Source organism: Pholcus phalangioides, unplaced genomic scaffold (assembly GCF_987345545.1).
Source record: "Pholcus phalangioides strain wild (caught in Gottingen) unplaced genomic scaffold, Ppha-v1.0 ptg000020l_1, whole genome shotgun sequence".
In the NCBI taxonomy this organism is placed as follows: domain Eukaryota; kingdom Metazoa; phylum Arthropoda; class Arachnida; order Araneae; family Pholcidae; genus Pholcus; species Pholcus phalangioides.
The window spans coordinates 7,710,117-7,737,901 of NW_028301613.1; the positions used below are offsets into that span (position 1 = coordinate 7,710,117).

Genomic DNA, 27,785 nt, shown 5'->3' on the forward strand with positions numbered 1-27,785 from the left:
AAAGAGGAGAAGGGAGAGAGAAGAGAGTATATTTTCCTCCATTGCCTCATTTTCTATCCCACCTTCCTCGTGGTGAGTGTGTGTTGGTTCAGTTTTTGTTGTTGATGCGTTGCTGTTGTTGTTTCTTTGTTGGCCGGAGGACATTGTTGGAAATTCCTTTTGTTGCGAACTGTTAACGACAATGTGACGACGTCTCAGATGGATTGTTGAAACCTTCTCAAATATAACACGATGAGGCCTTTTAAATTGCGATAATCAACAATCCTCGTTATCATCCGTCATTGTTGTTATTGCATAACTTCTTTCACTCTCTCGGAGATACACAATCAACAATCGCCTCAAGTAAGTGCCCGTAATTGGTTTTTTTTTATGATGATTGTCATTGTTGTAATTAATATGGGCATTGTGGGAATTATTGTACTTGTAAGAATCGGTTCGAGTGGTATTTGTTTTAGTTCTCTTTTCGGCGGCGGGAGATGGTGCTGGTTATATGTAGTTATCTTTTTAGGTCAACCACCTCCTTAGGTCGTCTTTAGGATGTATTGTTGACAATTAAATTGGTTAATCCGTTGGGTCATTTGCTGAGGCGGATTTACGGATTTGCTGCCTGTGGGGCCCACACGAATTTCGCCGCCCTTCTCCCATTCTAGTCTAATTTCGATGGCCCCCCACAAGGAGTGGGCTGACAAGGCTCCAAATGCCCTGGGGATTTTCACAATTTTTTTTGCTTTTTCACGCTATAAATTCATCATAAAGGGGGCCCGCAAAAGATCCCAGCCTAGGGGCCCTGCTCCAGGACGTGGGGGCCATGGATGGCCCACTCATTTCTCAAATTTGCCAAACTCAGCTACACACCCCCACTTAGTTCCCCCCGTAAATATCCCCTGTCTCTAAGTCAATCTTTTGGACGTTCACGGCCCTGGTCCGTTACTCTCAAGGCTGTATTAACCCATAAGGGTTGAAAGCATGTGATTAGGGCATCGGGAGAAGGGGTGCACCACAAAAAAATATCAAATAGTACATCGTTTTTAAATGTACAATTTTTTTCTCCCCAGCATCAACCATCCAGTGCGAAATGCTAAAAGTTTTTAAGAGCATGTGATTGTACAGTTGAAGATTGTTATCGAAAGGTTGACCAGGGCCACAACTCTGAAAGAGGGTGAGTTGGGGGAGGGGTCTGTTTCCAGGACATCAAATGTACTTTTTTCCATTAAAAGTTATGTGGAAGAAGTGCACAGGTACAGACTCCCAAGCGACAGTAAGTTTTCGTTTCTAGTTGTGGTCATAAGGGTGTCACAAAAGCAGAGGAACTAAGTTGATTTCGAACAGGATCGAGATTTTGCTTTATCTCCATATACTAGGCTTAGAGCCGTCTCAGCAGCATCATAGGCTTCCCTCCCACAAGAAAAATAAACTTTTCTGAACCCTCCCCCCCCCCCTACCTACTTATATAAATCTGCCTATATACTATAGAAAATTTGCCTACTCGCGCACACTCCAAAATTTTAACCAGATCAAATTGTTAAAAGATCTTTCTCGCACTCGAGGTTCCCGAGCACCTTCATATGGGTTAATCCGGCTCTGCTTACTCTCTAGGTTACGCTTGTGGTCATTCACTGACCTGCTCCCTCGCTCTCTAGATCACACTTTCCGTCGTTCACTGACCTGCTTCCTCTCTGTCCAGGTCACTCTTTTGATAGAGTGGCCTGGTTCGTTGCTCCTCTAGCCACTCCTTTCATCATTTACTGACCTTCTCCCTTGCTGTCTAGATCACTTTTAGTCATTCACTGACCTGCTCCTCACTCTATAGATCCCTCCTTTCCAGGGTTTAAGCTAGATAAAACGTTCCTTTAGCAAAAAATTGCAAATTGGAAGAAAACTTTAGCAAAATGTTAAAATTATTGATTGATGGATACCTCCTGTAGGCATTTTTGCAAAAGTGGCTACTACTACTTTTGCATTCTAAGAATTTCTTTTGCATTTTGCAAAAATTTTGACCATAGCTTCAACAGCCTCGCTCCTTTCGTCGTTCACTGGCCTGTTCCCTTGCTCTTTAGATCACTCACTCTTTTGACGTTGACCAGCTCCCTCTCTGTCCAGGTCCCCCATTACTTATTTACTGACCTATTCTCTCTTGCTTTCTTTTCTAGATCACTTTTGGTCATTCACTGACCTGTTTTCTCGTTCTCTAGATCACTCTTGTGGCTAACGCCGGCCATGAAAGCCTCAGACAATATTTCAACTCTTGTGGTTGTTCATTAACGTGCTCCCTCTCTGTCCAGGTCACTCTATTCACTGACCCTCACTCTCTAGGTCCGTCTTTGTCATTCACTGACCTACTCCCTCGCTGTCTAGATCACTAGGGGAACCAAAATCACTTGAGTGCTTAAGACCTTCATATGGATTAATCCGGCCCTGATTACTCTTTAGGTTACACTTTTGATCATTCACTGACCTGCTCCCAAGTGGGTACAGGCCCTTTTGATCGTTCACTGATCTGGTCCCTTGCTCTCTAAGTCACTCTTGTTCATTCACTGACCTGCTCCATCACTCTCTAGGTCACTCTTTTGGTCATTTACTACTACTTAACCACACATGCATCTCGAACACATTCCTCTGCGGAATTTTTAATGAATCGGCACATGCTGGAATGTGTGTTCTGAATGTATGCTTGTCCTCTAACATCTTTATGTTGTTGAGTTGCGCTTGTTTCATGTTCATGCTGCCATCTGTCTTCCATTTTCTGAAGTAAAAATGGAAATGCTTGAATGCTCATGTTTTGTCAGTATAGTGTTGTAGGCCTGCCTGCACCCTGCGGAGAGACTTTTTCCAATGTGGGACTGGCTTGCATTTGTCGTCAATGGGGCTCAAACCTAGATCCTAAGGACGCGAGTCCAGCACGATGCCCACAAGATAGTACAGCGGCTTTTTTTGGTCATTTACTGAAATGCATCCTTGAACCTCTGTGTGCACTTCCTAGGGGCTCTGTGGCCGCTCAAGGAAAAAAGAATAAATCAGTAAATTTGATGAATAAAACAAAACAATGAGGCCTAAGACACGGCCCTAAAAATAATAGGCTATACCAAAAATTGCTCTGAGAGTCTCAAAAAAGATTCAGAACCACATCTAGAGCATGCGAACAGCAGAGTGACCTATATCATGGGGGCTGACCTAAAGCGTGTGTAAGCATGTAAAGGATGAAAAGACTTACTTACCTTGAGAGTGTGTGAGCATGAAACTGATGAAAAGAGTGACCTAGAGCATGCAAATGACAAAAAGAGTCACCTAGAGAGAGTGAGCATGGGACTGGTCAAAAAGAGTGAACGAAAGCTTGACCTAGAGCGTTTTTAAGCATTTGAATGCTCAAAAGAGTGACCTAAAATGTTTGAGAGCATAGAAGTACTACCTATTTCACCACACACACACCTACTCCAGCTATATCACTATATACAATTTACTGCCATCAACAAGTTGGGTTGGAAATGAAAGTGCCATCTATGGGTGGTAGCCTCAAGCTTGTCAGAGAAAATGCCTTATCTACATTCTTTCCCCCCGTATCAAACTTGAGACCTGACGGCAACCTTCATGGTGGTGGTGGTGCACAAGCATCTTGCCGCCAACCACTTGGGCACATGGGACTGACCAACTACTACTTAGCCACACACATGCACCTCATACCCATTCCTCTGTAGAATTTATAATGAATCGATACATGTCAGAATGTGTGTTCTGAGTGGCCCCCTAATATATTCATGTTGTTATAGCTGTGATTGCTTCATGATGTCACTGGTGCTGCCATCTGACTTCCATATTTTGAAGGGGAGATGGTAAATGCTTAACTTTTCACGTTGTATAAGTATCATATTAAAGGTGAATCTGCTCTCTGCGGAGAGACTTTTTCAAATAGGGGACCAGTTAGTAGTCGTAAGCGCCCGAGTGGTGTGGGGGGGGGGGGTAAGATGTTCGTCTACCACCGTTACGGTTGATGCCGAGGGCGGATATAGATAAGATATTTTCCCTAACGAACTTGAGGCGACCACCAATAGATAGTGCCTTTATTTCCAACTCGTTTCATTTAAGGCAGTAAATTATGATATAGCGATATGGCCAGAGTTGGAGTTTGGTAAAGTAGATAGTGTCGCCCAAAATGGTGTAGAGGTAAGATGCTCGTGACAATGAAGGTCGCTGTCAAAGTCCATGGGTTCGAATCTCAACAAAGAACATCAGAAGCAAGTTCTTTACCTACTGAGCCTGGGGTGATTACCGATATAGATGGCACCTTCATTTCCCTCCCAACTCCACTGGTTAGAAATTGTCGTATGGCAATATATGACCGGAGATGGTTTGCGGTAAAGTAGCTAGTATTCGTGCCTTGAAGTTGGAAAACCAGTTTCAGCTGAGCCTAGCCTATGTGCAAGAATATGAGCGACTTAGAGACATAGGTGTATTTACAGGAGAGGTCAAGTTCCATGCAAAAACCAACTTGCCCCTTCCCCCTTGTAAATATGCCTATGTCCCTAATTCAACTTTGAAGAATGCAGCGAATTTGAAAAATGAGTGGGTCAAGGAAACTAGAAGCCAGGCGAAATTCACATAGCCCATGAGTATTGAAACCATAAACCTGCCTCTGACCATGTGCATACGATGGACACACTAAATTCTGCAAGAGCTGGACAGAGCGTACCAAAAAACGAGATAGTCATGCTAAATCATACACGAAAGGTCAAATTCATCAAGCTGTAACCACAGGCATGAAAAATTCTATGAGCTGTGTCGATTCACATGCACATGCATTATTCGGTTATCTGCAAGCCAATTCTATTGACTGTGGTCATGCAGAAGCCTACAAGTCGGGCAAACTAAATTCCTCAAGCTATATGTGAATGCACAAAATTCTTTTAGCTGGACATGGAAACACCTAATTATACATGATATGCATTCTAAGTCAGGCATCTTCAACCCATTTGCTCGCGAGCACCACGGTGCACTCTGAAGCACCCAGAGTGCTCGATGCTTGTGTCCGGTTTTGTGCACGTGAGCACTCGATCAATGTTTCAATTAACCCACTTTGTATGGATTCCATTCAATTATTGAAATAATCCTGGTTTTATGCATTCATAATGTCAGTTTTACTGTAAGGGTGCTCTTTTCATGATGGGTACAGGCAGTGCTCGCGACTGTAAAAAGGTTGACCTCTGTTCTAAGTCGTACAAGAAGAGTAAAATTCTATTAGCTATAATGCTAATTTCTTGATGTCTACAAACATTGTGGACCTGGACACATTGAATTATGTACTCTGCTGTTAGCTGCAATTCTACACGCTGTACGGGGGTATACCAAATTCTACACGCTGTACGGGGGCATACCAAATTGTGAAAACATTGACCTGGACACGTTGAATTCTGTCACTGTTGCCAAAACACCAAATAAAATTTCTATATGGGCATGCCAAATTCTAGGCATTCCAAGTTCTATAAGCTGTACGTTTTGGACAGGACCTGATTTGAACGATAGGCTACTATCAAATGTCTGTCAGAGCTAAGCAAAAGCCTAAAACGGACAGAAAACTGAGGCAACAATGATCGTGGGCCTCAGCAAAGACTTCTGGCATGTTTGTATTGGTTAACGTGGCTTCCCCCCCCCCCCCAACAATACGTTTCAGACATGGTTATCCCTTTACTAAGGGCGGCCTAATTTTACGAACCGAAAATTTGTGAGGACCCGTTTTTTTTTTACTCTTGACCCAGGGTCTATTTTTCTCGTGATCGCTTAATTTTACGAACCGAAAATCCTAGATAACCCTGGGATTAACCTGATTTTTGCTGTTACAAAGCCGCACACCATTGTTTGCCCGAACGAAATGTCCGTAACCAGGGCCGCAACTAGATGCCGGAGCAAGCACGCATTTTGGCGCCCCCCCCCCCCCGCCTCATAATGTTGAAGGAGAGGTTAGAGAGTGAAATTTGCGTCCCCTCTAGTCCAGCGCCCGGGGTACCAGATCCGCGTGCACCCCCTTCGTTGCGACCCTGTCCGTAACCATACGCATGGCCCCCACAAGGGGTGGGCTGACAAGGCTCCAGCCCTTGGGCCCGGGACAACTTTCGCAACTTTTTTGCTTTTTCACGCTATAAATTCATCATAAAGGGGCCCGTGAAAGTCTGGTCGGAAGGGGGCCCGCAAAAGATCCCAGCCTAGGGGGCCCTGCTTCAGGATGTGGGGGCCATGACCATACGTCCCCTCTTCTAAGAGTCCGCCCTTTTGATCGTGGATTATTTTAACGTTCTTCATTATTACTCCGACAACTGATCCGCATCACAGCTCTTATTGATGCGTCTTTATTACTATTGGTTCCGGCAACCTACAGCAGAGCCCTTTTAAACTGCATTCGTCCTCCCCGGCTCTGCCCTTTACTCAATGCTCGCATGTATTATAGTGAAAGCCCGCGCAATGCCGGATATTTTTGCTAGTTTCTCATATAAAATGGCCATGCCCCCCCCCCCCACATCCTGAATGGGGGCCCCTTCTGTACTTAATTTATAGCGTGAAAAAGCAAAAAATGATGAGAACTGCCCCAGGGCTAGCCCCCCTTTCGTGGGGGCCATGAAAATGTCCTGTGATGATGGCAAATTCGGATCGCGTTCGTTCGTTCCTGGTACCAACAGAGCTGGGAACTCGAACCGATGACAATTTCATTTGTGTGTGTGTCAGCTTTCGTCGTGTTCAAAAAGGTGTGTAAAGAACGACTGTGGTGATGATGACTGGCCATCGCTGAACACGTGACGTCAGGCCAAGGCCGTTCAGTGAAGGCTGTGGTTTTTTTTTTAATAACAACAAACATTCTTGGCGAATTACAACACGATTACACACACGCTACGGCCGCCATTTCGTTTCGCCTGATGACAGTTTGAGAAGGAAAAAACGAAATTGTACGCGCCAGTAGAGATATTTGCTTTTGGGGTCGGAGAACGGGCTCTGGACTAAGATACCATTGGCCAGGAGTAGGGTGTTTCACCCAAGGAAGGGCTCAAGTATTTAGCGGCCCCTTGCAAAAACAGCTTTGCGGCCCTTTAAAACGGAGTTTCCCAACCCCCTGTGTCCATGAACACCCTGGTTCACGCTATGTATGGCACCCGCGAGAATGGGTATGTACCTGCTATTCCCATGGCCGTACAAAAAAAACCATTCGACTGTAAATTTGGACGATAGTGCGCCCTTAGGCACTAAACGGTTAGGGCTTGTCGGGCTAGTGAACCGATTATCTACCCATGGCTGCAACTAGATACTGTTTCGTCCCGGCCAAGCATGCATTACGCCTGCCTCGTATAATTTTGAATTTCAAAAGAATTCTGCGCCCCTTTTGGTGCAGCGCCCGGGGCACTAGATTCACCTGGATTATTTTCCTGGCTTGTGGAGAGGGTTTCCTGTTGAAACCCTAGAGAGTTAGGTGCCTGAAAAAACAAAAAGCGATAAGAATCGTCCAGGGCTAGAGCCCTGTCAGCTCTACCCTTGTGGGTCTTGGCTCGAATTTTAAGCTAGTTGCTTCGTTAGGGGCCCTTCAAGTATTACGTAAGCAAATTTTTAGATATTTTTGACCCCTTCCCCCTCCCTTGTCAGCAGCTTAGAATATTTCATATCTTCAAAAAAGGGGTGGTTGATGACAATGCAAGCAACCTTCAAACCCCCCCCCTCCCCCCACCTTGTCATCAAAAGTCAGCAAATCCGAACCCCCCCCCCCCCCGATACTGACGTAATACTTGAATGACCCCTTAACGTTGAGTGAAACGAAAAGAACGTGGAAATCAAAATATAATCAAAGTATTTTTATTTAGTTTTGCGGCCCGGTGAGGCAGCACCCTTCGCACCTACCTTCCGACCCTGGTTTCACCTATCACTCACCAGTTCTCCACATCAAAGCCCTGCTCTTGAAATTACAGCTCGAGGAGTTTTCCGATTAACCCTGTATATGTATAGGCCAAACTAGCCGCGGATCCAGAGAGTGGGGGGGGGGGTTGATCACCCTTCCCGGAGCTAAAATTGGTATAGGAAAATTTGTCTCCCGTAAAGTACGGGACGATCCAATGGACTTACACCGAGGGGTTCTTAACCTTTTTTCTGCCGTGTCAGTCTTTTTTTCCATCGCCCCCTTCAGAAAATTTGTTTCTCTCATTGCCCACTGACCCAGCGAACCCATAGGATCCTATGTTACACTTAGTAGCTTTTATCGCCCCCTGGACTATTCCATCATCCACTTTGGAAAACACTGGTTTAGGCGAAGATCCAGAGGTGGGGGGGGGGGCTCTCTCCCAAAAGTCGAATAAATATGGGAAAAAAATCTTTCAGTCCCGTAAAAATACGGCACGATCCAACGAACCTACGCATCGCCCTAGATTCGCGCCTGTGCCAAATGTGGCCATCTAATGCGGCCCGCAACCTCAAACAAAATTTTGTAAAAAATGAACTAAGCTTCACATCACTGAAGGGACCCACAACATATCTCACGGATGCCATGCAGTGACGGAGTGACCCATGGCACAGTTTTAAATCACTCAAGAGGCCCGCGCCCAACTTACAGATTGCTCTCAAGCGGCACTCAGCATATTCACAGAGTAACCCCGCGACACATTTACTAACACTCGAGTGACCCTCAGCATATTTACAGATCATCCAAGGGGATCACGACGCATTTGCAGATCACTTGTGCAACCCGCGAAACATTCACGGATCACTCGAGTTGCCCGCGATGAAATCGTGTCACGACCCCTAAAGGCGCGTATACACTAGCGCGCCGATCTTGCAACGCACGAGCTCCCATGCACCGGTTCTAATCCGTTCGTAGGTACACAAACTTCCTTTGTGTTCGTTGAAAAAACCGATTGCAGGTGGGTCCAGTTGAAAACAGCTCGAAAATCGTTCACAAACACCGTGCGAATGCCTTCATTGCACGATCCGCGTGCTGTAAAGGTATACGTGCCTTAAAGGTTGAACACCCTTGGTATTCAGGTTCCCAAAGGAGCCCATTTTGAGGGCGGCTGATGTCCAAAAACGGATAGGTCCCGCCATAAATCTTTTTCACTTCACCATTGGTATAAGCCCTTGTTGTCGCTCGCTCACGAGAGTGATTGCATAGTCATCTCGGGAAGACCCCGAGATTCGGAAGGGCCATGGGCAGGGCTGTAGTGGTGGGGGGGGGGGAGGGGTCTGGTGCAAGTGGTCTCCTCCGAACGAAACTTTTTGGAGCGGGCCTGGCCGTGCGTAACAGAATTGGATGTAGAATGATGTGTGTTAACCTGTCCTTCCAACAACCAGGACCCGAACTGCAGAGGGAAAGGGGGGCAACTGTCCCGGGTGGCAAACTTTAGTGGCGAGGAGGGGAGGGGGGAAATGCAGATACGTACAGTTGTAAAATTATCGAATTTCACAGTAGTGAGTGTGTCGATCAAAACGTGGTCGGGGGAAATAGGTCCCACACGAGTGCGATTCTTTTCTCGAGCCGCCCCAGGTGAGATATTCAGCGAGAGCTCCCCCCCCCCCCCCAATACAGATTTCCAAATGATATATAGTGCAAAAAAAATTGAACCTCCCTCCATTCCTAAGCTTTTTTCAGCCAGTACTTTTTGTTGGGGGGGGCTCCATATTTTAAACGAAGGTTGAGATTATCGGGATCGACAAGGAACTTCGGTCCGGGAACAAGGAAATGTCCTTTCCCGCGGCCCCACATTCATGTAATATTCAATTCCGATCCACATTGGCGCGTAATGACAATGGGAAGCTAAGGAAGTTGCGCCGAAAGGAAAGGCCGTTGTAGGGGCCTTTTGTTTTTTCCCTGCTGCCTACTTGGTTATCTCTCTGCAAGAAGAGATAATTGGGCTATTATCTGTGTGTGTGTGGGGGGGGGGGGGGCAGCGTTGTAAAGTTATTAATGTCTTCCGTGTGTGTGTTCTTTTGATGCCATTCGCCTGAATGTGTGGAGACATCTGGAAGAGATGGCTTCCTGTGTCGTCTTTGGTTTTTACGGTGGCGTAGGCGGCCGCAAGAAGAATTCCTTGTTAGGCCTCCCGGGAAGGAGGCCTTATGTTTGGGATCTTGTGATATATGGGGTGGGGGATGACGCGGCTCCGGAAGTTTCGGTAAATATAGCACAAACATTCATTTCGAACGGTCAGTACCATGGCCCTCTTACAGTTTTAATGCATGGACCTCGGGTGTAGACGGGGGGGGGGGGGGGGTTCATGGCGACGTGATCTAGTACTATGGTTTTTTTAGAATAAAAATGGAATCGATAGGTAGATACTTGCCACCCAGTGGGGGTCCCCGGAATCACTTGGCCAGGGGGCCCATGATGCTTTTAACACTGCAGGGGTATCTTAGACTTGATGAAGCCCTGGAAAAATCGAGGTTTTGGGGACCCCCCCCCCCCCATCGCAATTAGGGTCAGATTTGTTCAGTTCATCATTGGAAAGTGCCCTGTTTCAATTTTTGCAAGGGCTGGATTCTGACAGGTGCGGATTTGGGGTTATGTGTGACCCTGGGCATATATGATTTTTTCAGGCCTGTTATATGTAGTCTTCGAGGCAGATGCATATGCAGGGAACATAGCTGCCAAGTCTCCCGAATTTTAGCTTCATCGCTCGACCTCCCGAAAAGTTCTTAAATCTCCCGAAATTTTACGAAAATCACAAAAATCCCTAATTGTCCCTAAAAATTTCCTACTTCATTAAAAAAAATCCCCGCTTATGAAAACAATCCCTAAGGAATTTCTTGTGGGGCATGAAGCCTCTTTTTTTTTCCCCTTTCGAAATGATGTCACACGTCGTAAATGGGGAAATTCCCTTTTTAATGAAGTTTTACAAACCCTCTGATGGTAACAAGAAAGTTGTTTGTCATCCTGCAGGGAAATTTCTTAGCAGCCAATAGTCCTGGATAATAATTGAAGATTATAGTGACACGCATATGGTCAAAATTTCTTTTGTTGAAGTTACGTACGTGCGATATAACAAAGCATGAATACTGATAAGCAAAAACATATTTAATCAATTTTAAAGATACTTATTCCGATGAATTTCCTTTCATCAAACGTTCCAGAAGAGGGTCGACTTTCCCTTTTTGTACAAGTTGTGTTACGGACATAAACATCAGTCATGGTGGAAAGAGTGACATCATCACTCATGTGAAATGAAAAAAAAAACAAGCAAGTGTCACAAAAAGTCAGTGTTCTTCAAAAATTGACGGTGTTTTCCTTCATCTTCCGATGATTTTGAGGTCATTCGCGCAGAATGTTTGTTCACAGCGTTTCTGATTGAACACAATATTTATTTTTACATCATTGAAGTTTTGACCTCCAATTTCACACGTTTTTTGCGTAGGAATTTTATTTCCAAGGGTTTAACTTCTATGTGTGTAAAATCCCTATTTTAATTTAACTTCAGTTTTTGAGTAGGGATTTTATTCCCTACGCTTTAACTTTTATGTTTGGAAAATTCCTATTTTATTTGGAAAAATCCCTATTGTATTTATTAGGGAGTGGTTTTAGAATAAAATACGGGTTTGCACGAAAATCTCCCGAATTTTCATTTTCAAAAGTTGGCAGCTATGAGGGAATGACGCATGTGGGCTGTTCCTACAGTACAAAAAAAAACTAATTTTAGGGGCCTGGGCACATGTCCCATTTGCCCATGCATTTACCCATTTCAGAAGACTTCGCAAATCAAGTTTGTGTCTGAACCCATAGCTCAGTAATCCCTAGCTGTTAGCAGATTTGTAAGACCATAGGCAGAGATAGACTTGGATGCCTGAGGAAGCACAATGATGTTGATTCATATGTATATACATTAGATCAATCGACTCCACCTTTGAAGGTGGGCCCCCCTCCCGTATCACCACCAATGTGTAAGACCCATTTTGGAAGTCTCTGCAAATCAAATTTGTGTGTGTCTGAACCCATAGCTCAAGAATTCCTGGCTGTGAATAGATTTGTGAGACTCATTTCAGAAGCCTCCGTAAATTAAGTTTGTTTTGGAACCCATAGCTGAATAATCCCTGGCTCGAATGACTCATCTCAGAAGCCTCTGGTTGGGTCACGATCCATGTGTTTAGAACCCTTGAATTACAGATACAGTCGAATACTGTTATAGCGAAAATCTTGTTTTAACAAACACTTTTGTAATCCTCCTTTTAAGTTTATATAAGAGCAATGCAAAAACCTGGAATTCCTTTATAATTTCAATATAATATAATTTCAATTTCATTATAACAAAGGGATTTCTCTGGTCTCTTGGAGTTTGTTATAACGGGATTCGACTGTATAACAAATATTTTTCCAACTTCATTATTAAACCAGGCCCGACTGTATTTCCCCCTCGATCTTATGTTACCTGAGCAATGATTCCATGCTTAGTTTTCTCTCTATCTATCTCTTGCCTGAAGTTTAGTAGAAATTTTTGTATCCTCAGTATTAATCACCGCTTCTCAGATGATGGGGGGTCTCTACTGTATTTACTTTCCTTGTCGAGTGATATTGGTGAAAATTAAAAGGCCTTTTTGTATGTGCTAACCTCCGTGTATTTTCTTTTGTAGTTACGTATTGATGACTACGGCAAAGCAAGGAATCAAAGTAGTGGTGATCGGTGATGGGACAGTCGGGAAGACATGCTTGCTCATTTCATACACATCTGGCAGCTTTCCAGATACAGAATACATTCCTACAGTGTAAGGCATTGGTATCATTATTTTATGTTCCTGGTCTCAGTTTAAATTATGTGATTATTCGGTTTTAATTCATAAGGAATAGATATTGTATCTGTGACAACAAGGACTTAGCGAGAGGGGGACTTGGGGGGTCTGCCGCCCCCCCCCCCGAAATGTGAGAAAATAGCCGAAAAAAGGGAAAAAGATGGCAAAATCTGTTATATCACTTTGGTTCCCCCCCCCCCCCCCGAACGAAATTTCATCTTCTGATCCCTGATCTGTGATGATACAATATCTATAATATACTCTCAGAATGGATCGGCGACTAGTCTTTCGGGTCTGTAGAACCGATGTTGTTAGAGAGAATCTCGGTCCTTATCTAGTAAAAGTATACTGTGGGGAAGCAGCTTTATATATGGTTTTGCCAAGTGTGGGCCACATAAATCTTGTTGCCCTTCTCCCATTGTATGATCGTCTTGATTAGTCATCCTCAAATTTGCTGCACTGAGTAAATAGCCAGTTTAAATACACTTTTGGCTCTAAGTCAATCTTGTGCTCTTTCATATGCTAGCATAGAGATGTGCCGCAGTGGCGATTGGCTGAAGTTGGGTTTTTCTGCGGTTCCCAACTTTGAGGTTCAAATGTGAGCTGATCTCCCCATTAAAAAGTCTCGCCGCAGAGAGCAAAAGGCCTACAATGCTATAATTATTCATTCATTACACTTCACTCTCTGTGAGTTGAGGGAAAAACTCGTAGTTTAAAAAATTGATTGCAGATAGCACTACATATAAGCATTACACAAACAAACTTCACGGAAGGTTCACTATACATACACACACACACATTCCAACATGTACCAATTCGTTAGAGGTTCCGCAGAGGAATATGGACGAGGTGCATGTCTGGTTTAGTAGTAGCATAGAGATGTGAAGTGAGAATATTCTCAGAAAACGGGAATATTCTGAGAATATTCTTCTGGGTGTAAAAATTAGAGGAGAATAACCGAGAATATTCATTTTTCTTTTAAATAATTTAATTTTTTTTTACTAATTTTATATACATTATGAAATATAAATCAGTTTTCATTGCCTGAAACATTTTAAAACAAAGCAATTTTTGGTATAATCAACCCCAATGGCAACTTTTAGTTCGAGAACATTCTCCGAATAGTCTCCTGGTCATGATGAGAGGTTTTAAAAATTTTGGTTATGTGAAGATTTTTTTAGATTAAAACCGTAAAAAGTTATTTAAAATTAGATAAATTTTCAGAAATTAGTTCAAAGCAAAGCGTAAAACTCAAAGTTGACTGACAATTGAAGCTATTCTTATACAGTCGAATCCCGTTATAGCGAACTCCAAGAGACCGGAGAATTCACTTCGTTAAAACGAAATTTCATTATAAAGGAATTCCAGGTCTTTGCATTGTTCCTATGCAAATGTATCTTGGTGACTAGAAAAGTGTTCGTTAAAACGAGAGTTTCGCTATAACGGAATTTGACTGTACAATCACCTTCATTCTAAGAAGATACAGAACTGTTTCTTTCTTCAATGTCAATACACTTAAATTTTGTATCACTCGTATTTCTTTGCAAGTTGTGCAATTCAGCCGAATTGGTTTCATTTTCTTGCTTTTAAACTTCAATATTGCGGGCTACAAACTTCAATATTCCATTGTCTTGATGGGAAGAGAGATTGGGGGGGGGGGGGGGGGACAGAGAATATTCTCTCGAATGACTATTGCTATAAACTACCACAGAATATTCTTACCATAAAATAATAAGAATTATTTTCAAGTTATTTATAGAGATTATTTATTATAATGTATGTTATTACAAATATTCAAGAATATTTGTAATAACTCTTATTTGTAATACTCTCTAAAAGGACTACTATTGCAAATAACTGAAGAATTTTCTCATCAAGGAGAATATTCTCCGGAAGGATTATTATAAATAACTTGAGATTATTATTCTTATTATTCTTATTCTTATTCTTATTATTTTTGATAAGAATATTCTCCAGTAATTTGTAAAAGTAGTCCTAGTGAACATTCTCCTAAAGATTATTCTCGAAAATTTTACATCTCTATGCTTGCACACTTTCTTGGTCGCTCCCTTGGTAACACTCTATTTCACACTTTTCGCCACTCACTGACCTGGTCACTTGTTCTCTAGGTCACTCTTCCCATCACTCACATGCTCAAGCACTCTCCAGGACACTCAGCAGTAAGCCCAGAGCAGTAACTTCAGACGGGAAGTAAATTTGAGAAACGAGTGGGTCAAGAATTAGAGTAGAATTGGAGAAGGGCAGCAAAACTTTAAATCTATCTGAGGATGTGTAAGTGTGTGAGCAATAGAGAGTATGCAAGTGTGGAAGTGACCTAAGGAGTTTATAAGCATATGAGTGACCATGAGAGTAAATCAGAGAGTATGCAAGCATGTGAATGATGGATAATGTGAACATGGCAAGAGTGCACATGCGTGTGAGCAATCGCTCTCAGATCTGATGCCCTGCTCTCTAGATCTCATTTGGTTTCATTAGATCAGACACTGACCTAGTCTTTCTCTCTAGGCAGAGGGAGATTTATGGTTTTACTCTGAACTTTCCACCCTAAGCTATAGCCTGCCAAGGCCCCCACCCCCACAAATACGCCTCTGACCTCCATTACAAACCACTTGCTACTGCAACAGAACTGCATCAACATGATGAAATGGTACGTGGGTAAAAGCTGAAGGATCATAGTCAACGTCATCAACCACATGCCATAGCTGCCAAGTCTCCCAAATTTTTAGGGAATCTCCCAAATTTTAACTTCATCGCTCGACCTCCCAAAAAGTTCTTAAATCTCCCGAATTTTTACGAAAATCACAAAAATCTTTAATTGTCCCTAAACATTCCCTACTTCATTAAAAAAATCCCCACTTATGAAAACAATCCCTAAGAAATTTCTTGTGGGGCATGAAGCCTCTTTTATTTTCCCCTTTCGAAATGACGTCACACGTCGTAAATGAGGAAATTCCCTTTTTAAGGAAGTTTTACAAACCCTTTGATGGTAACAAGAAAGTTGTTTGTCTTATCGTGCAGGGAAATGGCTTAGCAGCCAATTGTCCTGGATAATAATTGAAGATTATAGTGACGCGTATATGGTCAAAATTTCTTTTGTTGAAGTTACGTACGTGCGATATAACAAAGCATGAATACTGATAAGCAAAAACATATTTAATCAATTTTAAAGATACTTATTCCGATGAATTTCCTCTCATCAAACGTTCCAGAAGAGGGCCGATTTTTCCTTTTTGTACAAGTTGTGTTACGGGCATAAACATCGGTCATGGAAAGACTGCCATCATCACTGGTGAAATTAAAAATTAAACATCAAGCAAGTGTCGCAAAAAGTCATTGTTCTTCAAAAATTGACGGTGCTGTTCATCTTCCGATGATTTTGGGGTCATTCGCGCAGAATGTTTGTTCACAGCGTTTCTGATTGAACACAATATTTATTTTTACATCATTGAAGTTTTGGCCCCCAATTTCACTTGTTTTTTGCGTAGGAATTTTATTCCCAAGGGTTTAACTTCCATGGGAGTGGTTTTAGCATAAAATACAGGTTTGCGCGAAAATCTCCCGAATTTTCATTTTCAAAAGTTGGCAGCTATGACATGCAGTAAAATGATTTCTAAATGATAGTTTTCTAATAATTTTTTTAATAACATTTTAAAATTAAAATGCCTCAGGTACCTGTACTTTCCAAAAAAAAAAATCCCTTGTATGTTTATGCCTAAGAAAACTTGGCACATTATTTGAAATATTATACACACACGTGTAATACATTAATATCATTTCGGGACGGAAGTCTTTCAGAATGAATGTTTATATAAGTTTTTGTTGTATGTGTGCCTGAAAGATTTAAAAATTACTGTATTTCAATCAGATTTGACAACTATGGCCAGTACTTGGACATTGACAACACAACTGTCAGCATGACATTATGGGATACCGCTGGACAAGAAGACTACGAGAGGCTCAGGCCTCTCTCCTACCCAGGAGTAAGTTTATGTTTTAAACCTTTACAGCTGCAGATCGGTGAAAAGTGTATGAACCATTTTGCACAGACTGAGAAATTGCAAATAAGCAAAAAGATAAATAATTGGAACAAGTTATTTGCAGCCCTACATAAAATTAATGAAATGGGAGAAATAACCTGCAGACCAGCAAATAATAAATGAGAAATAACCTCCAGGCTTTCAAAAAATAAGTGAATGGGAGAAATAACTTGCTGCAGATTGGTAAAAAGTAAATGAATTCGAGAAATAACTTGTGGATGACAAAAAATTGAATGAATAGGAGAAATAACCTAGAGACCGGCGAAAAATAAGTGAGAAATGACCTACAGACTGGTAAAAAGTTAATGAATGGGAGGAATAACTTTGGATGACAAAAGGTTGAATGAATAGGAGAAATAATTTAAGGGCCGACAAATTCGCAGACCTGCAGATTGCTAAGGCAGAAATTAGAGACGGTATGTTGATATCATAATATTTAAATAATTTTTTTTCATGTGGCGTTTAGACTCCTATATAAATTGACCAAACTGTTTTGTGGAACGGCAGGAAATTCTCACGGACCAGCACTAGTCTGCAGACCAACAGTTGAAAGAGCACAGCTTTAAACAGTGCATTGCCATAACCAATCATGAGTATGTAATAATTTTCTGTTTTTAAAAAGTGCAGAATATCGTTAATTTGTTTTTTTATGCTTTCAAATTTTCAGTCAGATGTCTTCCTACTGTGCTTCAGTGTGGATAATATGACATCGTTCAACAATATAGCCAACAAATGGCAGCCTGAAATCAAACACCATTGTCCTGGGACTCCTTATATACTTGTTGGTAAGTCACCAATACTTTTTATTATCGTGCATTTCTATGCTTTTCAGTATACTGATGCTGTTGTAGCTAATTCATGAACAAGATACAGAATCGCAGTAATTTGATATTATTCGTTGTTCAACTACTTTGATGGCTTAGAAGGCTATGGCTTTTTTATACCAGCCACAGCCTGAGTGGCACCATGGTAAGATGCTTGTCTTCTACCATAAAGGTTGCTGTCTGGTCAATAGATTCAGTCCTGGGTTAAGAACATAGATAAGTTCTTTCCAGACAAACGTGAGGCGACCACTGATTGATGGCATTTTCATTTCTCATTAAACTCAGTAGTAGTAAATTGCTGTATGATGATATGACCGGAGTTGAGGGCAGTAAAGTAGCCACTGCACTGAGATAGCTGAGTTTAGTTTTCGACAATCTCAAGAAAATTTCAGCATACTGTTTGTTTAGAATGATGATGGGGGGGGGGGGAACTGCATTCAAATTTTTTTTACAGATTTCTTTATGCTTATTCAGAACATACATATGCCAACTAACAAAACATAATTTCAAGTGACAAACTACTAGCTGTAATACAACAACAGCTCCTGCCATGCCCGATCATCTGGTAAATGTAAATATATATGCTGCAATCACTGAAGAACACTTCATACACACATCTTTTTATGATCAGAGGTTTATTCACAGGGGTTGCTAAGCAAGTTGCTGTGATGTTGCCCAGAGCAACAAGTTGGAAGGAGGATGCGGCAAATTTGAGGAGTAAGTGGTTGAGGAAATTCAAGTAGAATAGGAGAAGGGTGGCAAAAAAAACCTACCTCTGTGTCTAGAAAACGAGGGACCAAGTCAGTGAGTGACCAAAAAGTGGCCTAGAGAGTGAACAAGCATGTGAGCAATCAAAAGAGTGGCCTGGAAAATGAGAAACTAAGTCAGTGAGCAACCAAAAGAGTAGCATAGATTGAGGAATTGGGTCAGTGTGTGACCAGAAGAGGTCACATAGAGAGAGTGTAAGCATCAGGGTTTAAGCTACGGTCGCATTTTTCGCAAAATGCGAAAAAAAATCTTAGAATGCGAAAGAAGTGGTAGCCACTTTCGCAAAAATGCGTACAGGAGGTACGGAACGAGTAGACATCCAACCATCAATCATTACACTAGTATTGTAGCATTTTGCTAAAGCTTTTCTCCCCACTTTCGCTTTTTGCGAAAGGAATTTTATATCTAGCTTAAACCCTAGTAATCATGGGACTGACCAAAAGAGTAACCTACAGAGCGAAACACCATGTTAGTGAGCAACCAAGAGTGACTAAGAGAGCGAAACACCATGTTAGTGAGCAACCAAGAGTGACTAAGAGAGCGAAACACCATGTTAGTGAGCAACCAAAAGTGACTTAGGGAGCAAAAAACTAGTTCATTGTGTGACCAAAAGAGTAGCCTAGTGGGTGTGCAAGCATGAGAGTGGCCAAAACAGTTGACAAGTATGTGAATAACCAAAAGTGTGACTTAGAGAACTACGTCAGTGTGTGACCAGAAGAGTGACAGAGTGACCTTGGGAGTGTGAGTATTGGGGAATGACCAGAAGAGTGACCTAGAGACAGGGGCGTAGCCAGAAATTTCATTCGGGGAGGGGGCCAAAGTGACAGAACAATGGATTTGGCCATCTTTCCCCCCCCCCCTTTTTCGGTCATTTTCTCACATTTTGAGGGGGGGACCAGACCCCCCCCCCCCCTCGCTATGCCCTTGCCTAGAGAATGTGCAAGTATGTGAATGACCAAAACAGTTGACAAGTATGTGAATAACTAAATGAGTGGCCTGGAGAAACATGTCAGTGAGCAAAAAGAAAGTGACCTTGAGATTGAGAAACTAGGCCAAAAAAACAGAGACTGACTAAAAGATTCACCTAAAGCAGTGTTTCCCAAAGTGGGCAATATCGCCCCCTGGTGGATGATGGAATGGGCTGGGGAGGGGAGCGGATTTAACATAGGATCCTATGGGTTCCGTTGAGTTGGGGGGGGGGGGTATGAGGAAAAAAATTTCTGAAGAAGGGGGCGATGGAAGGAAAAGTTTGGGAAACTATGACCTAGAGAATGAAAATCCACGTCAGTGAGCGACGAAAAGAGTGACACTTAGAGAACAAGGAACTAGGACAGTGTGCCACCAAAAGAGTAGCCTAGAGAGTATGCAAGCATGTGGGTGACCAAAACAGTGTACAAGTATGTGAATGACCAAAAGAGTGGCCTGGAGAACAAGAAAGCATGTCAGTGAGCAATAAAAATAGTGATCTATATGCAACACTTTTCTGCATGTGCTAATTTGTTAGAAGAGGTATGTTTGCGAAGTGCATGTGGCAGTGGTAATGCTGTTGCGCAGTGGTTCTCAACCCTTTTTTACTCGCTGAGCCCTTTCAGTATATAATTTCTATGGTAGAGCCCTGTTTGACTTGAGGAGCCTGTTTTTATGTAAAACTTTTGACGGAACTCTGTAGGCCTTTTTTTATTTATCTACAAAATTTACTGATTTATTTTAATTTCCTCGAGTTGCCGTGGAGCCCCTGGAAAGTGTACACGGAGCACCGCTGCTGTTGTGGGAAGTATCCGGGCTATTTATCAATATCTCATCAAATACAACAATATTTTTTCCTTGATTTGCTAAGTATCGTTATTCAAGATTTTTATATCAAAGTTTTGCTGTAGTTGAATATTCATTGTCTTTTGGTTTTTTTTTGCGGTTTTTTCAGGTCTAAAAACAGATCTCAGAGATAAATCTGGTCGACCAGAAGCAACGAGGATGGTCTCTAAGTCAATGGGCAGGAAACTTGCATCAAAAATCAAAGCTGATAAATACATGGAGTGCTCTGCACGCACCATGGAGGGTGTCAAAGAGGTGTGTGCTTTCTTTTCCATGTCCATTCTTTAAATTATGTGTAATTCTGATAACTCAGTGACAGCAACTAATGAGAATGCTGTGCGAGTTGTAGGTATGAATTCTCCTACACATCAGCAGTGCTATGTCACTCTGACACGCAGAAAAAATTGATAGTGGCTCAAAACAGAGCAGAAGAGTGCATAATAACTTTTAATGGCGCAAGATGTGAGTGTGTGGTCGAGAAACTTGTCTACATGAAACAAGCGCTTGTACTGGTCATGTGCCAGACAACGATCTGCATCGAAAGAATAAACTGTCATCCAAATAGAATGCCATAGAATGAGCCAATTTCTTTTGATGTACTGACACCCAGAGGATCTGCAATATTGTGCTGTTCACCATCCACATTTTCAATAGCTGCCAAGTCTCCAGAATTTCTACTCCACCTCCTGGACTTTCGAAAAATTCTTATATCGCCCAAATTTCTACCATTATTTTTAAAAATCTCTACTCTTCGGGGGAGAATTATTCCCAAAGAATTTACCCGGAAAAAGGATTGTTGTTTCCATTTTTAATCTCCAAAATTGTGTCACAAGTACAATGTAAATTGTCACCATTATGTGTCATATCACAAAAAAAAAAAATTATTTTCAGGGGAGGGGAAGGAAAATTCACAGAACAGCCGGCATTAATTCTGCTTTTCTACATCCAAAATTGGCAAGATGACTTGTATTTGCCTTGACCTTCTTTTTTTTTACCAAAACCTGTCAACAAAATTTGTATAATTGATTTTAATTGAGAAAAGAATCATCGATATAGTGCCAAATAATACAAATGTAGTAAATTGCAATGAATGATTCTATCAAAACAGAAATTGTATGGTTTTTAAACTGATTTGGGGGGTGTATGTGGAGAGAGACCATTTGGTGGTTTATTAATTTTTCATTTGCTTAGTTTGAAGGTTCAGCAAGTAGAGTAGTGATTAAAAACTTCTGTCTGGTTGAAAAAATAATACCGTATGTACTTGTGCATAAACCACCCCCCCCCCCCCCCACTTCAGGACCACCAAAACCGCAATAAATTGAAAACCTGTGTATAAGCCGACCCAAAAAAAAAAATCGGTGCATTTCAGAGAAAAAAAATTCTTATATTTTCATGCAAAATGAATAGCTTACAGAAATTTACAATAGAAAATGATTCAAACTCTTTAATCCATTTTTTCGGAGTCTCCAAGCTCATCCATCAGATCATCATAGGGTGCGGCATCTTCGTTTTTATCTTGATCTGGGCTGTCTCATTGCCATTGTCACTTTCAAAAAGGATGTCATCTTGAGTTCCGTCCATCGTATTGTTGATGCAACACTTTTTGAAGGATCAGATGATAATTTTGGTGGAAACGGAATTCCACGCTTCATGTATCCATTGCCAAACTAGGCCAATGTCAGGTTTCAAGGTACCACTTTTTGTAGTTTCTTTATCATCAGAACTCATCTGTTCGATCCACAGATTCTTCAAATAGTGTTTGAGAAGCTTGTTGATGCTCGCATCTAAAGGCAAATCGACGTTAGCCCACCTGGTATCAAAACCAATGATGTTTTCGATTTCTTTGCCTTCTGCTTTGAAATTATCAGTTCTGTGGGGTTTGAACATATCCCATACCAATAATGCCGTTTTCTCAAACACTGCTACAAAAATTACTACTGATTGCGGGGGGTCGATATTTTCTCATCAAAAACTGACTCGAGTATAAGCCGACCCCCACTTGAGGAACGAATTTTTCCACAAAAAAACTTGACTTATACATGAGTATATACGGTAATTTTGTGTTTACATGATCTTGAACAGTAACTAGCATTCATCATTTAAAATTATGGTTCACATTTCGTGTATAGGTGAAACAATGGTTTGCATGCCAAAGCATACATAGGTCTGTTCTAGGTTTTGTGACTCTGATGATACCCCATTCAATTACTTTCTGTATCTTTAGGGCATGCATAGGCATAAACAATATTTACAATGCTCAGCAAAGAGCTAGAAATGAAATTGCTTCATTTGTCAAAAAATATGACACATCCTTTTAAAAGGGGGGATGGACATCGCAGTAAAATCATCTGGTTCACCTTGACTTATTTATATCGGACCTTGTGATTTACGCATTTTGCACTGTGCTTTTGGAAATGGTCTAGGAAGAGCATCATTCTTAAAAAAACTTACATGTCTTCATAATTTGCTGTGTGCATTGTCGAAGAGAGTTGTGACAGACTGCACTGTGGAAGACTCTAAAGAAAGAATGTAATATATATATATATATATATATATATATATATATATTGTAAGGAGAGCAGTATAGAATTATGTGTGGTTGCTAAGACCCTATTTTGGCCAAAAAATGTTTTTGCAACAACAAAATCCCTACAGTTTTTTCAAAAAAACTCTTCTTTATTTTTTTTGTGCAGAATTTGGATCCGAGTAAAAATCTTCCTGTCTCACTCTCCAAAGTTGGCAACAATGACATCAACCGTGTCGTGTGCACACACACAGCTCCACTTTAAATACCAGTTTTCCCGCTGCACAGCGCTGTGAGTACAGACCTGGCTTAATGCTTCACCTGCAACTTCCATGCTTATCTTTGGATGTTAGAATGTGGTGGGGAGTCACTTAAAAGATCCTAAACATTTGCTGTTGACACCTAAAATCTTGTGTGTTATAACTTAATTGGAGAGGCTGAGAACAACACAGAATTTTCAAATGTCTGCGTCTCTGCCAATATTGATAAGGGTAATTTATTCACAAACAATTCCAGTTATTCATAATTCTCGTTGGTTCCTAATTTTTTTTTTTTCTTTATTCGTCCAGCCCTGGTCTAACCAAAGCGTTTATTCACAGAATATGTTTGCCATATTACACTCATGTCCATAAATTAAGGATAATTCAGAATCACACGGAAATCGAAATCTAAAGTAAAAATTTCACCTGTAGAATTATCACAAACATCTGCAAAAATGATATGCAAATTTCAGGAAACCACCAGATGATGCCGATAGTACGTCACAATGACGAGAGTGTAAGAGGGGGAATATAAGGAATGGTGGCAAAGAAGTGAAATTGTTCACAAGAGTTCTGTAAGGCGCTCAGTGCCATAAGCGAATAGTTATGACACAGAAGACGCATGTGGATGATTTTTTACGTGGTAGAATTATCGGCCGCCTGGAATGAGGGCGTACTCAGATGTAAGTATCCGAGGAACTTGGAATTGCCCAAAGTGTCATCTCTAGGCTTTGGCAATGATTCCAAGATAATGGAAATGTCAGTAGACGTTACAGTACAGGTCGCCCCCGAGTTACAACGCAGAATGAAGACCGGTATTTGGCTGTAACTGCCAAAAGAAGCAGACGGAGCACAGCATCCGACCTGTCTCGTCAGCTATCTGCAGCCACGGGTACCACAGTTTCAAGGCAAACCGTGTACAGACGTTTGGGAGATATTGGTCTATATGCTCGCAGGCCTGTCAGATGTGTTCCGCTTGCGGCAACTCACTGTCGGCAGCAATTAGCCTGGAGTAGAGAACATGCAATGTGGACATCATCACAGTGGGCTTGTGTGATGTTTTCCGACGAGTCCAGGTTTAGCTTGCAGTCTGATTCACGTCGGACTTTCATATGGAGAACGCCAGGTACCCGTTACCACCAAGACAACATCATTGAACGGCACCGTTACGGTGGTGCAGCATTGCTTGTTTGGGGTGGAATTATACTGGGTTCCAGAACAGAACTGCATGTTCAAACCGGAACCACGAAAGCCCAAATTTATCGGGACATCATTCTGGAACAACATGTACGTTTGTTTAGGGGTGCCATGGGCGCAGAATTTGTGTTTATGGATGACAACGCCCGTCCTCACCGAGCAAATATCGTAAACGAATGCCTTGAATCTGAGGATATAACCCGTATGGAATGGCCAGCATTCTCACCTGACTTGAATCCGATAGAGCATGTGTGGGACATGCTTGGCCGACGAGTTGCAGCCCGTCAACCACCTCCTAAATGTGTACCGGAACTTCGGAGAGCATTACTTGCTGAGTGGAATGATCTTCCCCGAGATCAGATCGATAATTTGATACTCAGCATGCCTAGGCATTGTACGGACTGTATTTCATCGCATGGGAGACATACAATGTATTAACCATCATACCAACCATGTAATAGTACGTTTTTGTAAAGGAGATATTTTTTACAATTGCTCCAGGGAGCAAAAATCGTAGTTTTTATGAATGGTATCATGTTCTTTATCTTTGTTTTTTATCTTTTGTTTAATAAATGGGCTTTATGAATAAGTAACGTTTGTTTTGTTTCTGAACCTTTATTTGCCGGAGCTGGCATTATCCTTAATTTATGGACATGAGTGTAGTAAGACAGCTTGAAACATGCTAGTTTACAAAATCTGTTAATGCATGCTCGCAGCAATTGATTTATCAACACTGTGATAACTGACTTTACGACAGGATGACATAAAAATCAAATCTGATTTTCATAAAATTTGAAATCGATATTTACTGATTCAGAGTTTCAATTGCTAACCATACACAAGGGTTGTTTGGAAAGTAATAATGTATAGGCAGAAAAGTATTGTTTTATTGCATAAGTTGACAATGCAGACTTTAACCATAATCCTTCAACTTTTCCCTCGTGGTCTTTTGTCATCCCTATGTTGAGTCTGGCGCAAGTAACAAGTGTTTACAATAGCGTTAGCGAGATCAAGAGTCCTGCCAATTGTGAAGTGCGCTCTTTCATGCTTTTCTTCAAATGTGGTTAGTGGAAGGTAACCGAATCTATAAAATGCAATGTGATTTTGTGAATTCTTTGGAGGTAGGACTACATTCGTGAATCCAAGCGATAATCATCAGCACTGGTGCTTGCATTCATCAAAAAAGCAGCAAAATTCATGATTTCAATTTTTGGGGGGGGGGGGGGAAAGAACATTTATTGACCACCATTTCTGTTTTCATAGACAGAAAAGACATTCTTTTGGTTGCCTTCAATACCTCCCAGCATCACAATTAATGCTGTTGCATATTGCCAAACCTACAAAGATTTTGATGAGCTATTCGAAACAAAAGGAGGGGGAATGTTGGCAAGTGATGTCAGCCTATTCAGTCTCACAGCAAATCTCACAAATGATTCAAATGGTCGGTTTTGCGACTGACCTGACCTTGCACGTAGGGACTTCCATTTGTTCTGAAAGGAACAGAATCTTAGGGAGTAGACATTGAATTCAATGTTCGATTTTTGTTCTTTAAGATTCTGACTTCACACCCAGTGAAATCCACTTGTTCTGAAGACAATAGAATTTTAGGGAACAGACATTGAATTCAACGTCTGTTCCCTAAAATTCTGATTTCTTCGTAACAGATGAAAGTCACTGGGTGCTATGAGGTCAGGGATGGATGGTTTAAAACTGACTTCTTGAATCTTTTGAGAGACTCGTTCATGGCACACAGCCCTGACTTTGCTCCCAGTGACTTCCATTTGTTCTGAAGGGAATAGGCATTGGACATCAAATGCAATATATGTTCCCTACAATTATTTTCCTTTCAAAACAAATAGAAGTCATTGGGGTGCAGGGTTAGAATCTTATGAATCAATTTAATTCAATGTCTGCCAACTACTTTGGAAACACAAAGTGGCAGCAGCAATCACAATGCCATGTTATTTCAATGCAAGCGAACAGTCAGCCTGATGTCTCTTGCTGACAATGCTACTAGTTGCACTAGGTACACGTGTGGCACACCCTATAAACAGTCTCAGGCCAACACCACATGACTACACTTGCCATGCCAAAGTGAAATGGAAAATTTTTCACTGGATGCAAGGCTGTACCATTACGTTTGTGAAAAATGAGCAAGTGCCCTAAAATTTTCATACAAAGTGCACTCTAGTGACAAGTGTTGGAACTAATTTGTATTTTTCATTGCAATTACTTTTCTGTTCATCAAGATGTTTCTGAAGTTCTGTTGCTTTTTTTGTGGGTAGTTTAGGCTGTTATTTTAGAATTTTACAATTTTAGACACCCATTTATATACAAATTTCTTTATAGGTCTTTGAGGAGTCTGTGAGGTCTGTACTACGTCCTCGCAAGCAGTACAGTAGGTGCAGCGTGAAATCCTGTATATTGCTCTGACTTCAGTTGATGAGAACAAATTTTCGACTATATATATTATGATGTATGTAAACGTTACAAAAATACACACACACACGTACTTTGTATAGTGATAGACACATTCCTGCACATACATATTTGAACGGCTTGTTGTGTAAAATGATACATTTGTAATTTCAAAGTTTTAATAAATTTTAAGATTTTTAGTTTGTAAGAAAATGGCTCGTGTGAGACTAGACTTGTGTTTCCTTTATTTTATATAACCTGCAACATTTGCTGTGAATCCTAAAAAAAAAAGCTAAAATGCCTTGTTTCTCGAACAGCGCATACAAGGCTAAAGCATGATCAGTCAAACTTAATGACGACCCATAACTAGCACACCACCATTGGACAATTTACTATTATTTTGGCACAAGTTGTAAACTGATCTATGAACAGTGGAAATTGTGATTATAACAGTTTTTAAAATTCCTTATGTATATTTTGTCACACTATGGATGACATCGCAACATGTAATGCACCATAATATGCTCAGTATCAAAACATCTTGTCAATCTTGCAGTTATGACTGTAGCTGTCTTTAGTATATGGACTCAACCAGAGTCGTATTTTAGGGAGTGACTAGTTCAGAGGGGCAGCAAATTCAAGGAATAAGTGATGAAAAAAAATTAGTAGAGTGGGTAGAAAGGCACAATTATCCGCATATCCCCAGAGCAATTTAACAGTATCTCTCTTTAAAACACCTTTGTCTGGCGGCATACAGTTTGAGCCTCAAACTTTGAGGAAACCCTGGTATAGCTCAAGGCGATCACGCCATGAATCCGCCTCTGACTAGAGATTTGAAGACACGGTCATTGACCTAGATAGTGAAGAACCAGGTTGGTGAGCAACCAAAAGTGACCTAGAGTGTATGAAAGCACGTGAATGACGGGAGTGCCCCCGTATTATTTTCCATATGCATTGTCCTACCGGGCAAAATTCTTCAAACCAAACTGTCAAATGTGAGAAAATGGCCGAAAAAAAGGGAAAAAGATGGCCGGCCAAATCTATTGTTTTATCACTTTGGTCCTCCCCCGAACGAAATTTCTGGCTACGCCACTGTTTGTTGGTACAAATAATGAGAGGGGGAAAAACGGGGTGTTTTTAATACAATTTTTCATGCATATTTTTTTATGAATTTTCGTATTCGTCCTGTGGTGCA

At 41.3% G+C, this 27,785-nt stretch overlaps 1 protein-coding gene across 1 annotated transcript; it reads left to right on the forward strand.

Moving 5' to 3' along the window:
- Positions 1-26,798, forward strand: LOC149070905 (ras-related protein ced-10-like). The gene is made up of 6 exons (XM_089248533.1): positions 1-342; positions 12,574-12,705; positions 16,616-16,730; positions 17,455-17,572; positions 20,301-20,446; positions 26,522-26,798. Exons 2-6 carry the CDS (start codon positions 12,584-12,586, stop codon positions 26,603-26,605), a joined length of 585 nt encoding a protein of 194 aa, XP_089104659.1. The 5' UTR covers positions 1-342; positions 12,574-12,583; the 3' UTR covers positions 26,606-26,798.
- Positions 26,799-27,785: the final 987 nt, after the last annotated feature.

What these genes read in the sequence shown, in the direction of transcription:
- LOC149070905 (XM_089248533.1), top strand. Translation starts at nt 12,584, where the DNA reads ATGACTACGGCAAAGCAAGGAATCAAAGTAGTGGTGATCGGTGATGGG. An exon ending in GACTCCTTATATACTTGTTG is followed by an intron (nt 17,573 to 20,300) that starts GTAAGTCACCAA and finishes CGGTTTTTTCAG; the next exon opens with GTCTAAAAACAGATCTCAGA. An exon ending in CCATGGAGGGTGTCAAAGAG is followed by an intron (nt 20,447 to 26,521) that starts GTGTGTGCTTTC and finishes ATTTCTTTATAG; the next exon opens with GTCTTTGAGGAGTCTGTGAG.